Source organism: Coregonus lavaretus (assembly GCF_964263955.1).
Source record: "Coregonus lavaretus genome assembly, chromosome: 1".
Lineage (NCBI taxonomy): Eukaryota > Metazoa > Chordata > Actinopteri > Salmoniformes > Salmonidae > Coregonus > Coregonus lavaretus.
The window spans coordinates 55,203,833-55,216,996 of record NC_139988.1 but is presented as its reverse complement, the minus strand read 5'-3'; the positions used below and the strand labels follow the sequence as shown (position 1 = coordinate 55,216,996).

General features: G+C 44.3%; 1 protein-coding gene across 1 annotated transcript; it reads right to left on the bottom strand.

Annotated features, from left to right (window-relative positions):
* Positions 1-228: 228 nt before the first annotated feature.
* LOC311133496 (homeobox protein vent1-like) lies at positions 229-2,333 on the bottom strand (the record flags this gene model as incomplete). Its single annotated transcript, XM_084166985.1, has 4 exons — positions 229-516; positions 626-858; positions 988-1,297; positions 2,322-2,333. 4 exons carry the CDS (start codon positions 2,331-2,333, stop codon positions 229-231), a joined length of 843 nt encoding a protein of 280 aa, XP_084023111.1.
* Positions 2,334-13,164: the final 10,831 nt, after the last annotated feature.

Genomic DNA, 13,164 nt, shown 5'->3' with positions numbered 1-13,164 from the left:
TACTGTCAAACCACAAAATTGTTGTGCATAAGCTAATTGTTCAGCTGGAAGTTGTTATGCAGTGTTGTAACATTACATACGAATAAAACTAAATAAAAAATAAATGTTGTGATATAAGATATTCTTGAATGATAAATAGACTTTAATCTCTGCACACCTTTAAACAAATTATTTACAAAAATCCCATCCAAGATAAAAGCTGGATTTGTAAGTGTTTGAGTCGAAAGTTCAGTCTGTAGCGTATAGTCTTAATATGTAATTAATATAGTAAAAATATGCGTTGGACATCGTTGGGTGGGGGTGCTGATGATAAGAAACCATCTGTTGCACCATGGGCGGATACATCGCGTGGTTGGCAGGGGTGTAAGGTAGGTGCTGTCCACCGAAGCCGTGGTACTGAAATGGGCGCATGGGCTGGAACGTCATCGGAGACTGGGCGGGAGCGAGGTACTCAGCGCGCAAGTCTTGGAGTTCCTGTTTCTGTTTCATCCTCCTATTCTGAAACCAAGTTCTCACCTGAAACAAGAAACACATAACATAAAAACCATTAGAACCAAATCAACACTCGTATAATTAAATAGGCCTACAGCACAATGTATAATGTGCTTTTGTATTCTAGTCTTACCTGAGTTTCAGAGAGGTTCAACTTCAGTGCCGTTTTGACTCGATTTCCAGCATCTGGATACTTGTGCTTGTTGTATATCTTCTCCAACTTTTCAATCTGCGACGGTGTGAACCTAGTACGTACACGTCGTTGGGCTCCGTCTCTCTCTCCCTCGCTCCCCTCTTCCACCGAGGGACATTGCGAGGAGGCAGCCTCACTATCATACGCCGAGGAGTACCCACTGTTTTCTGAAACTGTAAAAAAATATCAGTTAATAAAATGCTCTTCAATAAAAAAACACGATTTAAATGTGTTGTAACACCAAGTTTTTACATGTAATATTAAATTAAATGTTAACATATAGTAGCCTAAATGTTGCTTACGACTTGGGGAAGAGCAGCTTGTCGGATGCAGAGGTGAGCTCAACCTGGATTCCTGATTCTTTGGTTTTTCAGTGGAATTCGTCAATTCAAACCTTGTGGTCTTTGGCTTTGGCTGGAGGTAGACCTTGTTAGAAGAGGTTGGAGGTCGAGGCTGGACCATGCAAGGAACATGGGGTTTGAAGTGGGTTAGCATAGTATGCACATGTCCAGTGTCCACAGGTCCTTCTTTCGGGTTGGTGTCGTGATGGCTCTTCGCCAACCAGTCTACAGAGAAGTTATTGACCATGTTTGCTTCCATGAGCTCAGCAAACTATCCGAGGAGGGTCAGAGCATATAGTGATATGGCCCTCCATATATAGGCCCGGCCCTCTCCAAGATTTGCATTTGCAAAAGTGCGTTAACGCCTGATCGATTCCCAATGATTAGGTCCTAATGGGTCCTTATTGAAGCCTAGAGCCACCAAGTCTGTGAGAACCAGCTGAGCTCATCTCACTGGGCACAGATATCAGTTCAACGACTAGTTTTGATTGACATTTAGTTGAGTTGTCAACTAATGTGAAATCAACGAGGAAAACAACGTTTATTCAACCAGTGTTTGCCCAGATGTGTTACATTTGTCCACCCCAGCTGAAAATATACGGAAACAACACATGGAGAGAGTCCACCTATGCATCAGAGTTCTAAGGTTATGATATGTTGACACATATAGGCCTACAATGACTTGACATTTAAGTTGAGCCTATTCCAGAACGAATAAGATCACACTGAAAACAGCAGACCAATTAAAACCACTTTCTAATCAAGATAACAGGCTTTGCCACAGACCTAGTAAAACAGAAACCTAAACATGACTAAACTTGTAACATCATGCTGCAACACAAGTCAATGTCTATAGCTGTACACTCTTAGAAAAAAGGTGCTATCTAGAACCTAAAATGGTTATTCGGCTGTCCCCATAGGAGAACCCTTTGAAGAACCCTTTTTAGTTCCAGGTAACACCATTTTGGTTCCAGGTAGAACCCTTTTGGGTTCCATGTTGAACCCTTTTCACAGGCGTATCGCTGCAGAATGCTGTGGTAGCCATGCTGGTTAAGTGTGCCTTGAATTCTAAATAAATCACAGACTGTGTCACCAGCAAAGCACCCCCACACCATAACACCTCCTCCTCCATGCTTTATGGTGGGAACTACACATGCAGAGATCATCCATTCACCCACACCGCGTCTCACACCGACGTCAGTGCTTAATTTGAGCCAGATCCTGACGTAACAGGATCTGGCACCTCTCAGATTTTACTTTGTTTGTTCTGGCACCTATTTGCCCGGCTCCGGTACCTCATGCGGCATTATTTATACAATTTGTTCACTGTTTGCACTGTAAACATAAAAAAGGCGATCAGAGTTGAATCAAGTTATTGTTATTTTATTGTGTAACTTTTAATTTAATTTTTTACTTTCTTTTATTTTGTAAATATTTTCTTAATTATATTTCTTGAACTGCATTATTGGTTAAGGGCTTGTAAGTAAGCATTTCACGGTAAGGTCTACACCTGTTGTATTCACACGCATGTGACAAATAAAATGTGATTTGATTTGAAGTTGCCTCCTGGTTATTTCTCCCGCCTCCCAGAAAACCATCATGCGTGTTGATCCTTCTGTGCAATCATCCTAATCCTTCCACACTGATTTCAGACCTGCTCTCTTATTTGTACATATAGGTTATGAGGCTGGCCGGCGAGGTAATTAACTGATCTTGAAACAGGTCTTGGTAGTGGTGGTCAGCTAATGAAGAGGTCCTTACGTAATCACGTCACGTAGCCTAGGCTAGTCGTCTCCCTACTGAATTTGAAACTGAGGGAAAGCCAAATAAAAAATCTGTGCATCCACCGACGAAGTGCCCGGTGCCGGTGCAATTTGGACGGAGGCTCAGTTCAAGACCAAGCAAACTTATAACCCCTGGTTTGTCAAGCAAAATTCAAAGCTGGGCTGTACAACATGCAAAAAGGTAGGGAGTTTGGGCACGGAAATGCTTGATGAGGCTACTAGTTTGAATAAAAAGACTGCCTTGATTGTACACATCAGACTTCAGCTGGCAGATATGGATGTACAGGCAAACATTTTTATTGATCTTGTGGAACTGGAGGATTTATCTGATGGGGGAATTGTCCGTAATCTGTTATCTGGATTCGAGTGTGTAAAATTCTCTCCAAAACCCTCATTGGAATTACGTGTGATGGTGCGTCTGTCATGCTGGGAAGCAAGAGCGGAGTAGCAACAAGGCTCCAGGCCCTCTTCCCTAATATAACTGTTTGGCACTGCTCGGCACACAAATCACATTTTATTTGTCACATACACGTGTTTAGCAGATATCATTGCGGGTGTAGCGAAATGCAGTAGTCGATGTGGTAATTGCAGGCTTTAGCTCGCAGTAGGCGATGTGGTCAAATAGATGGCAGCTATCAATCATTTTTAAATACTTATGGACAAGCTATATCAAATAAAATAAAATGTTATTGGTCACATACACATATTTAGCAGATGTTATTGCGGGTGTAGCGAAATGCTTTTGTTCCTAGCTCCAACAGTGCAGTAGTATCTAACAATTCACAACAATACACAAATCTAAAAGTAAAAGAATGTATAACATATACAGTGAGGGAAAAAAGTATTTGATCCCCTGCTGATTTTGTACATTTGTCCACTGACAAAGACATGATCAGTCTATAATTTTAATGGTAGGTTTATTTGAACAGTGAGAGATAGAATAACAACAACAAAATCCAGAAAAACGCATGTCAAAAATGTTATAATTTGATTTGCATTTTAATGAGGGAAATAAGTATTTGACCCCCTCTCAATCAGAAAGATTTCTGGCTCCCAGGTCTCTTTTATACAGGTAACGAGCTGAGATTAGGAGCACACTCTTAAAGGGAGTGCTCCTAATCTCAGCTTGTTACCTGTATAAAAGACACCTGTCCACAGAAGCAATCAATCAATCAGATTCCAAACTCTCCACCATGGCCAAGACCAAAGAGCTCTCCAAGGATGTCAGGGACAAGATTGTAGACCTACACAAGGCTGGAATGGGCTACAAGACCATCGCCAAGCAGCTTGGTGAGAAGGTGACAACAGTTGGTGCGATTATTCGCAAATGGAAGAAACACAAAATAACTGTAAATCTCCCTCGGCCTGGGGCTCCATGCAAGATCTCACCTCGTGGAGTTGCAATGATCATGAGAACGGTGAGGAATCAGCCCAGAACTACAGGATCTTGTCAATGATCTCAAGGCAGCTGGGACCATAGTCACCAAGAAAACAATTGGTAACACACTACGCCGTGAAGGACTGAAATCCTGCAGTGCCCGCAAAGTCCCCCTGCTCAAGAAAGCACATATACATGCCCGTCTGAAGTTTGCCAATGAACATCTGAATGATTCAGAGGAGAACTGGGTGTTGTGGTCAGATGAGACCAAAATGGAGCTCTTTAGCATCAACTCAACTCGCCGTGTTTGGAGGAGGAGGAATGCTGCCTATGACCACAAGAACACCATCCCCACCGTCAAACATGGAGGTGGAAAGATTATGCTTTGGGGGTGTTTTTCTGCTAAGGGGACAGGGCAACTTCACCGCATCAAAGGGACGATGGACGGCGCCATGTACCGTCAAATCTTGGGTGAGAACCTCCTTCCCTCAGCCAGGGCATTGAAAATGGATCGTGGATAAGTATTCCAGCATGACAATGACCCAAAACACACGGCCAAGGCAACAAAAAAGTGGCTCAAGTAGAAGCACATTAAGGTCCTGGAGTGGCCTAGCCAGTCTCCAGACCTTAATCCCATAGAAAATCTGTGGAGGGAGCTGAAGGTTCGAGTTGCCAAACGTCAGGCTCGAAACCTTAATGACTTGGAGAAGATCTGCAAAGAGGAGTGGGACAAAATCCATCCTGAGATGTGTGCAAACCTGGTGGCCAACTACAAGAAACGTCTGACCTCTGTGATTGCCAACAAGGGTTTTGCCACCAAGTACTAAGTCATGTTTTGCAGAGGGGTCAAATACTTATTTCCCTCATTAAAATGCAAATCAATTTATAACATTTTTGACATGCGTTTTTCTGTATTTTTTGGTTGTTATTCTGTCTCTCACTATTCAAATAAACCTACCATTAAAATTATAGACGGATCATGTCTTTGTCAGTGGGCAAACGTACAAAATCAGCAGGGGATCAAATACTTTTTTCCCTCACTGTATATATATAAATATTAGGACGAGCAATGTCGGAGTGGCATTTACTAAAATACAGTAGAATAGAACACAGTATATACATATGAGATGAGTAAAGCAGTAATTCAACATTATTAGAGTGACTACTGTTCCATTTTAAAGTGGCCAGTGATTCTGTGTATTTAGGGCAGCAGCCTCTAAGGTGCAGGGTGGAGTAACCAGGTGGTAGCCGGCTAGTGATGGCTATTTAACAGTCTGATGGCCTTGAGATAGAAGCAGTTTTTCAGTCTCTCGGTCCCAGCTTTGATGCACCTGTACTGACCTCACCTTCTGGATGATAGCGGGGTGAACAGGCTGTTGCTCGGGTGGTTGATGTCCTTGATGTTCTTTTTGGCCTTCCTGTGACATCGGGTGCTGTAGGTGTCCTGGAGGGCAGGCAGCGTGCCCCCGGTGATGCGTTGGGCAGACAGCACCACCCTATGGAGAGCCCTGCGGTTGCGGGTGGTGCAGTTGCCGTACCAGGCGGTGATACAGCCCGACAGAATGCTCTCAATTGTGCATCTGTAAAAGTTTCTTAGGGTCTTAGGGGCCAAGCCAAATTACTTCAGCCTCCTGAGGTTGAAGAGGCACTGTTGCGCCTTCTTCACTTCACTGTCTGTGTGGGTGGACCATTTCAGATTGTCAGTGATGTGTATGCCGAGGATCTTGAAGCTTTCCACCTTCTCCACTGCGGTCCTGTTAATGTGGATAGGGGTGTGCTCCCTCTTCTGTTTCCTGAAGTCCACGTTCAGCTCCTTTATTTTGTTGACGTTGCGGGAGAGGTTATTTTCCTGGCACCAATCACCAGGGCCCTCACCTCCTCCCTGTAGGCTGTCTCGTCATTGTTGGTAATCAGGCCTACTACTGTTGTGTCGTCTGCAAACTTGATGATTGAGTTGGAGTGGTTCTTGGCCACGCAGTCATGAGTGAACAGAGAGTACATGAGGGGGCTGAGCACACACTCTTGTTGGGCCCCTGTGTTGAGGATCAGCGAAGTGGAGGTGTTGTTTCCTACCTTCACCTTCTGGGGGCGGCCCGTCAGGAAGTCCAGGACCCAGTTGCACAGGGCAGAGTTCAGACCCAGGGCCCGAGCTTAATGATGAGCTTGGAGGGTACTATGGTGTTGAAGGCTGAGCTATAGTCAATGAACACCTTTCTGACGTAGGTATTCCTCTTGTCCAGATGGGATAGGGCAGTGTGCAGTGCGATGGCGATTGCATCATCTGTGGATCTATTGGGGCGGTAAGCAAATTGAAGTGGGTCTACGGTGTCAGGTAAGGTAGAGGTGATATGATCCTTAAATAGCCTCTCAAAGCACTTCATGATGACAGAAGTGAGTGCTACGGGGCGATAGTCATTTAGTTCAGTTACATTTACTTTCTTGGGTACAGGAACAATGGTGGACATCTTGAAGCAAGTGGGGACAGCAGACTGGGATAGGGAGAGATTGAATATTGAATATCGAGCTCCAAAAGAGAGACTGCACAATTATTACTGCACACAGTGCAGTCACCAGGGAAGTGAGGGTGTTCAGTGCAATGGCAGAGCAGCCATGCCGACAACTCAGCCAGAGAGGGATTCAGGAGAACTATTTTCAAGGTATCAAACTGAATGGTGGAAGACCCAGCTACAGAGTCCTTAATCAGAGGGAGTTTTTCGAGAGCTTGGCGAAGAACATGGAGGCTAGAATGTTCTCTCAAGGAGGATGGGCGGTGGACAATACAGGATACAGCCAGTTCACAGAGGAGCTAAAGGTGCTTTACACGCAATACTGTCCGGAGGAGCACTGTATGGAGAAACAGAGATAGAATCTCTCTGCCAGCGGTTTGGCATTGACAGTCCACGTACGGTCATACGGGCCTACAGGCAGTACAAGGATCTCCAGTGCAGAATGCGAGCAGGGATTTTCTCAAATGAATCTGATTTGCATCTCAACCCGCGCCTCTCTGCATACCTCCACCATATCAGGGCTACTCTTTCTGAACCTTGTTGGCCCACCCCTGACCAAATTCAACCCAGTCCCCTATGTGAGGTCATGGATTGCTAAAGATGTGTCACAGACACCAGGAGCAAAACAAGAAATAGGGAGGAGATGATGCACAAAGAAATGGCTGTGTTGTGAGAGGTTTTGGAAAACTAAGGTAGGAACATATTTTTCCTTTACAAACTTTTTCTGTACTGTGAAGTTAATCTGAATATGCACTTCATATTATCACATAGGCAGGAGGCCTATATATATTATAATATGTGTTCTGCTGTAGCCTACATTGATTAATTTTAATTGAAGTACAGTGAGGGAAAAAAGTATTTGATCCCCTGCTGATTTTGTACGTTTGCCCACTGACAAAGACATGATCAGTGTATAATTTTAATGGTAGGTTTATTTGAACAGTGAGAGACAGAATAACAACAACAAAATCCAGAAAAACGCATGTCAGAAATTTTATAAATTGATTTGCTTTTTAACGAGGGAAATAAGTATTTGACCCCTCTGCAAAACATGACTTGGTACTTGGTGGCAAAACCCTTGTTGGCAATCACAGAGGTCAGACGTTTCTTGTAGTTGGCCACCAGGTTTGCACACATCTCAGGAGGGATTTTGTTCCACTCCTCTTTGCAGATCTTCTCCAAGTCATTAAGGTTTCGAGGCTGACGTTTGGCAACTCGAACCTTCAGCTCTCTCCACAGATTTTCTATGGGATTATGGTCTGGAGACTGGCTAGGCCACTCCAGGACCTTAATGTGCTTCTTCTTGAGCCACTCCTTTGTTGCCTTGGCCGTGTGTTTTGGGTCATTGTCATTCCTTGAATACCAATCCTCGACCCATTTTTAATGCCCTGGCTGAGGGAAGGAGGTTCTCACCCAAGATCTGACGGTACATGGCCCCGTCCATCGTCCCTTTGATGCGGTGAAGTTGTCCTGTCCCCTTAGCAGAAAAACACCCCCAAAGCATAATGTTCCCACCTCCATGTATGACGGTGGGGATGGTGTTCTTGTGGTCATAGGCAGCATTCCTCCTCCTCCAAACACGACGAGTTGAGTTGATGCCAAAGAGCTAAATTTTGGTCTCATCTGACCACATCACTTTCACCCTGTTCTCCTCTGAATCATTCAGATGTTCATTGGCAAACTTCAGACGGGCCTGTATATGTGCTTTCTTGAGCAGGGGGACCTTGCGGGCGCTGCAGGATTTCAGTCCTTCACGGTGTAGTGTGTTACCAATTGTTTTCTTGGTGACTATGGTCCCAGCTGCCTTGAGATCATTGACAAGATGCAAGGTGTAGTTCTGGGCTGATTCTTCACCGTTCTCATGATCATTGCAACTCCACGAGGTGAGATCTTGCATGGAGCCCCAGGCCGAGGGAGATTGACAGTTCGTTTGTGTTTCTTCCATTTGCGAATAATCGCACCAACTGTTGTCACTTTCTCACCAAGCTGCCTGGCGATGGTCTTGTAGCCCATTCCAGCCGTGTGTAGGTCTACAATCTTGTCCCTGACATCCTTGGAGAGCTCTTTGGTCTTGGCCATGGTGGAGAGTTTGGAATCTGATAGATTGATTGCTTCTGTGGACAGGTGTCTTTTATACAGGTAACAAGCTGAGATTAGGAGCACTCCCTTTAAGAGTGGGGCGGCAGGTAGCTTAGTGGCTAAGAGCGTTGTGCCAGTAACCGAAAGGTCGCTGGTTCTAATCCCTGAGCCGACTAGGTGAAAAATCTGTCGATGTGCCTTTGAGCAAGGCACTTAACCCTAATTGCTCCTGTATGTCGCTCTGGATAAGAGCGTCTGCTAATTGACTAAAATGTAAAAATTTTACCTGTATAAAAGACACCTGGGAGCCAAAAATCTTTCTGATTGAGAGGGGGTCAAATACTTATTTCCCTCATTAAAATGCAAATCAATTTATAATATTGTTGACATGCGTTTTTCTGGATTTTGTTGTTGTTATTCTGTCTCTCACTGTCCAAATAAACCTACCATTAAAATTATAGACTGATCATTTCTTTGTCAGTGGGCAAACGTACAAAATCAGCAGGGGATCAAATACTTTTATCCCTCACTGTATATTCTGATATCAAATCAAATGATTGTGATATGCTTGTTCTACTGCTACATTGATGTCTTGAAAAGTATATGAAATTCGAGTCTTGTAAGCCCCACAGCTGAGTATGTGTGCATATGCATATGGCGGGTGTTCTGCAGTGACGCCTAAAAATGTTTCTGTACATTGATGTCTTGAAAATTAGGCTATAAGAAATTCAGACTTGTAAGCCCCCGAGCTATACTAGAGTATGTGGGCATAGTATATGTTTGAGACCAACGTATGGCCGACGCGTGATGGTAGCTGTATGAGAAGCGTGCCAGTATCTCTCACATAACTAGATTCACTTTCTATGATCTCTCTCCCTCTCTGCTCCGATAGACATGAGCCTGAACTCTCATCTCTCAAGCATTGCACTTAATCATTTAGTTAGACTCTATGCTGTAGGCCACCAAAATATTTGATCAACTTCCAAATATTGTTTTACAAAAGAGAGAGAGAGATATGCTTTTGGCACGAGTGCATCCGCCATCAACAGTGAGTGAGATGCGCATCATTGGGTGTGTCAGTGAAACTGGGAAGCATTTTTAGGACAAATTTCCTCCTCATATTGTAGCTTCCAATATGTCTCTCTACACACCTAGGCCTAGGCTATTGATGGATTGAAGACAAGGTTGTTTTTATTGATGTCTGATTCTCAGTTTGTCAGTGTCAAAGTAGCCTGCCATTTTGATCATTTGCGTGGTATTAACAAAAATTCTGCCAAAGTCTCCAGTCATGTAAAATGATGTAGAATTGCATGAAATGAGTTTATAAAAGGCCAACATTTTCCCGGACATTATGCTACTGAAAATGTACCCCATGTGTGCAACTTCTGTAAGTGCCTCTACTCTACTGCTCTATGCCACTATGCAAATGCAATGATATGAATGCAATTCTTTATTATAAAGGATATTTTTTTTTTCATGCATTCCAGTTCCTCAGAACTCCACAGGTCACCCCCATCTCGTGCTGACTGATTGTTCCGGCACCTCCCGATTTACAAATTAAACACTGGGCACCGTTGGAAATGCAGAGTGCTGAAGCGCGTAGCGCGTAAGAATCGTCTGTTCTTGGTTGCAACACTCACTCCCGTGTTCCAAACTGCCTCTGGAAGCAACGTCAGCACAAGAACTGTTCATTGGGAGCTTCATGAAATGGGTTTCCATGGCCAAGCAGCCGCACACAAGCCTAATATCACCATGCCCACTCCTCCATACAGACCTTCTCCAGATCCTTCAGGTTTCGGGGCTGTCGCTGGGCAATACGGACATTCAGCTCCCTCCAAAGATTTTCTATTGGGTTCAGGTCTGGAGACTGTCTAAGCCACTCCAGGACTTTGAGATGCTTCTTACGGAGCCACTCCTTAGTTGCCCTGGCTGTGTGTTTCGGGTCGTTGTCATGCTGGAAGACCCAGCCACGACCCATCTTCAATGCTCTTACTGAGAGAAGGAGGTTGTTGGCCAAGGTCTCGCGATACATGGCCCCATCCATCCTCCCCTCAATACGGTGCAGTCATCCTGTCCCCTTTGCAGAAAAGCATCCCCAAAGAATGATGTTTCCACCTCCATGCTTCACGGTTGGGATGGTGTTCTTGGGGTTGTACTCATCCTTCTTCTTCCTCCAAACACGGCGAGTGAAGTTTAGACCAAAAAGCTCTATTTTTGTCTCATCAGACCACATGACCTTCTCCCATTCCTCCTCTGGATCATCCAGATGGTAATTGGCAAACTTCAGACGGGCCTGGACATGCACTGGCTTGAGCAGGGGGACCTTGCGTGCGCTGCAGGATTTTAATCCATGACGGCGTAGTGTGTTACTAATGGTTTTCTTTGAGACTGTGGTCCCAGCTCTCTTCAGGTCATTGACCAGGTCCTGCCGTGTAGTTCTGGGCTGATCCCTCACCTTCCTCATGATCATTGATGCCCCACGAGGTGAGATCTTGCATGGAGCCCCAGACCAAGGGTGATTGACCGTCATCTTGAACTTCTTCCATTTTCTAATAATTGCGCCAACAGTTGTTGCCTCCTCACCAAGCTGCTTGCCTATTGTCCTGTAGCCCATCCCAGCCTTGTGCAGGTCTACAATTTTATCCCTGATGTCCTTACACAGCTCTCTGGTCTTGGCCATTGTGGAGAGGTTGGAGTCTGTTTGATTGAGTATGTGGACAGGTGTCTTTTATACAGGTAACGAGTTCAAACAGGTGCAGTTAATACAGGTAATGAGTGGAGAACAGGAGGGCTTCTTCAAGAAAAAGTAACAGGTCTGTGAGAGCCGGAATTCTTACTGGTTGGTAGGTGATCAAATACTTATGTCATGCAATAAAATGCAAATGAATTACTTAAAAATCATACAATGTGATTTTCTGGATTTTTGTTTTAGATTCCGTCTCTCACAGTTGAAGTGTACCTATGATAAAAATTACAGACCTCTACATGCTTTGTAAGTAGGAAAACCTGCAAAATCGGCAGTGTATCAAATACTTGTTCTCCCCACTGTGTGTGTGTATATATATGATGCTTTGGGGCTGTCGCTGGGCAACACAGACTTTCAACTCCCTCCAAAGATTTTCTATGGGGTTGAGATCTGGAGACTGGCTAGGCCACTCCAGGACCTTGAAATGCTTCTTACGAAGCCACTCCTTCGTTGCCCGGGCGGTGTGTTTGGGATCATTGTCATGCTGAAAGACCCAGCCACGTTTCATCTTCAATGCCCTTGCTGATGGAAGGAGGTTTTCACTCAAAATCTCACGATACATGGCCCCATTCATTCTTTCCTTTACACGGATCAGTCGTCCTGGTCCCTTTGCAGAAAAACAGCCCCAAAGCATGATGTTTCCACCCCCATGCTTCACAGTAGGTATGGTGTTCTTTGGATGCAACTCAGCATTCTTTGTCCTCCAAACACGACGAGTTGAGTTTTTACCAAAAAGTTATATTTTGGTTTCATCTGACCAGATGACATTCTCCCAATCCTCTTCTGGATCATCCAAATGCACTCTAGCAAACTTCAGACGGGCCTGGACATGTACTGGCTTAAGCAGGGGGACACGTCTGGCACTGCAGGATTTGAGTCCCTGGCGGCGTAGCGTGTTACTGATGGTAGGCTTTGTTACTTTGGTCCCAGCTCTCTGCAGGTCATTCACTAGGTCCCCCCGTGTGGTTCTGGGAGTTTTGCTCACCGTTCTTGTGATCATTTTGATCCCACGGGGTGAGATCTTGCGTGGAGCCCCAGATCGAGGGAGATTATCAGTGGTCTTGTATGTCTTCCATTTCCTAATAATTGCTCCCACAGTTGATTTCTTCAAACCAAGCTGCTTACCTATTGCAGATTCAGTCTTCCCAGCCTGGTGCAGGTCTACAATTTTGTTTCTGGTGTCCTTTGACAGCTCTTTGGTCTTGGCCATAGTGGAGTTTGGAGTGTGACTGTTTGAGGTTGTGGACAGGTGTCTTTTATACTGATAACAAGTTCAAACAGGTGCCATTAATACAGGTAACGAGTGGAGGACAGAGGAGCCTCTTAAAGAAGAAGTTACAGGTCTGTGAGAGCCAGAAATCTTGCTTGTTTGTAGGTGACCAAATACTTATTTTCCACCATAATTTGCAAATAAATTCATAAAAAATCCTACAATGTGATTTTCTGGAATTTTTTTCTCAATTTGTCTGTCATAGTTGACGTGTACCTATAATGAAAATTACAGGCCTCTCTCATCTTTTTAAGTGGGAGAACTTGCACAATTGGTGGCTGACTAAATACTTTTTTTCCCCACTGTGTGTGTGTGTATATATATATATATATATATATATATATATATACACTACCAGTCAAAAGTTTGGACAC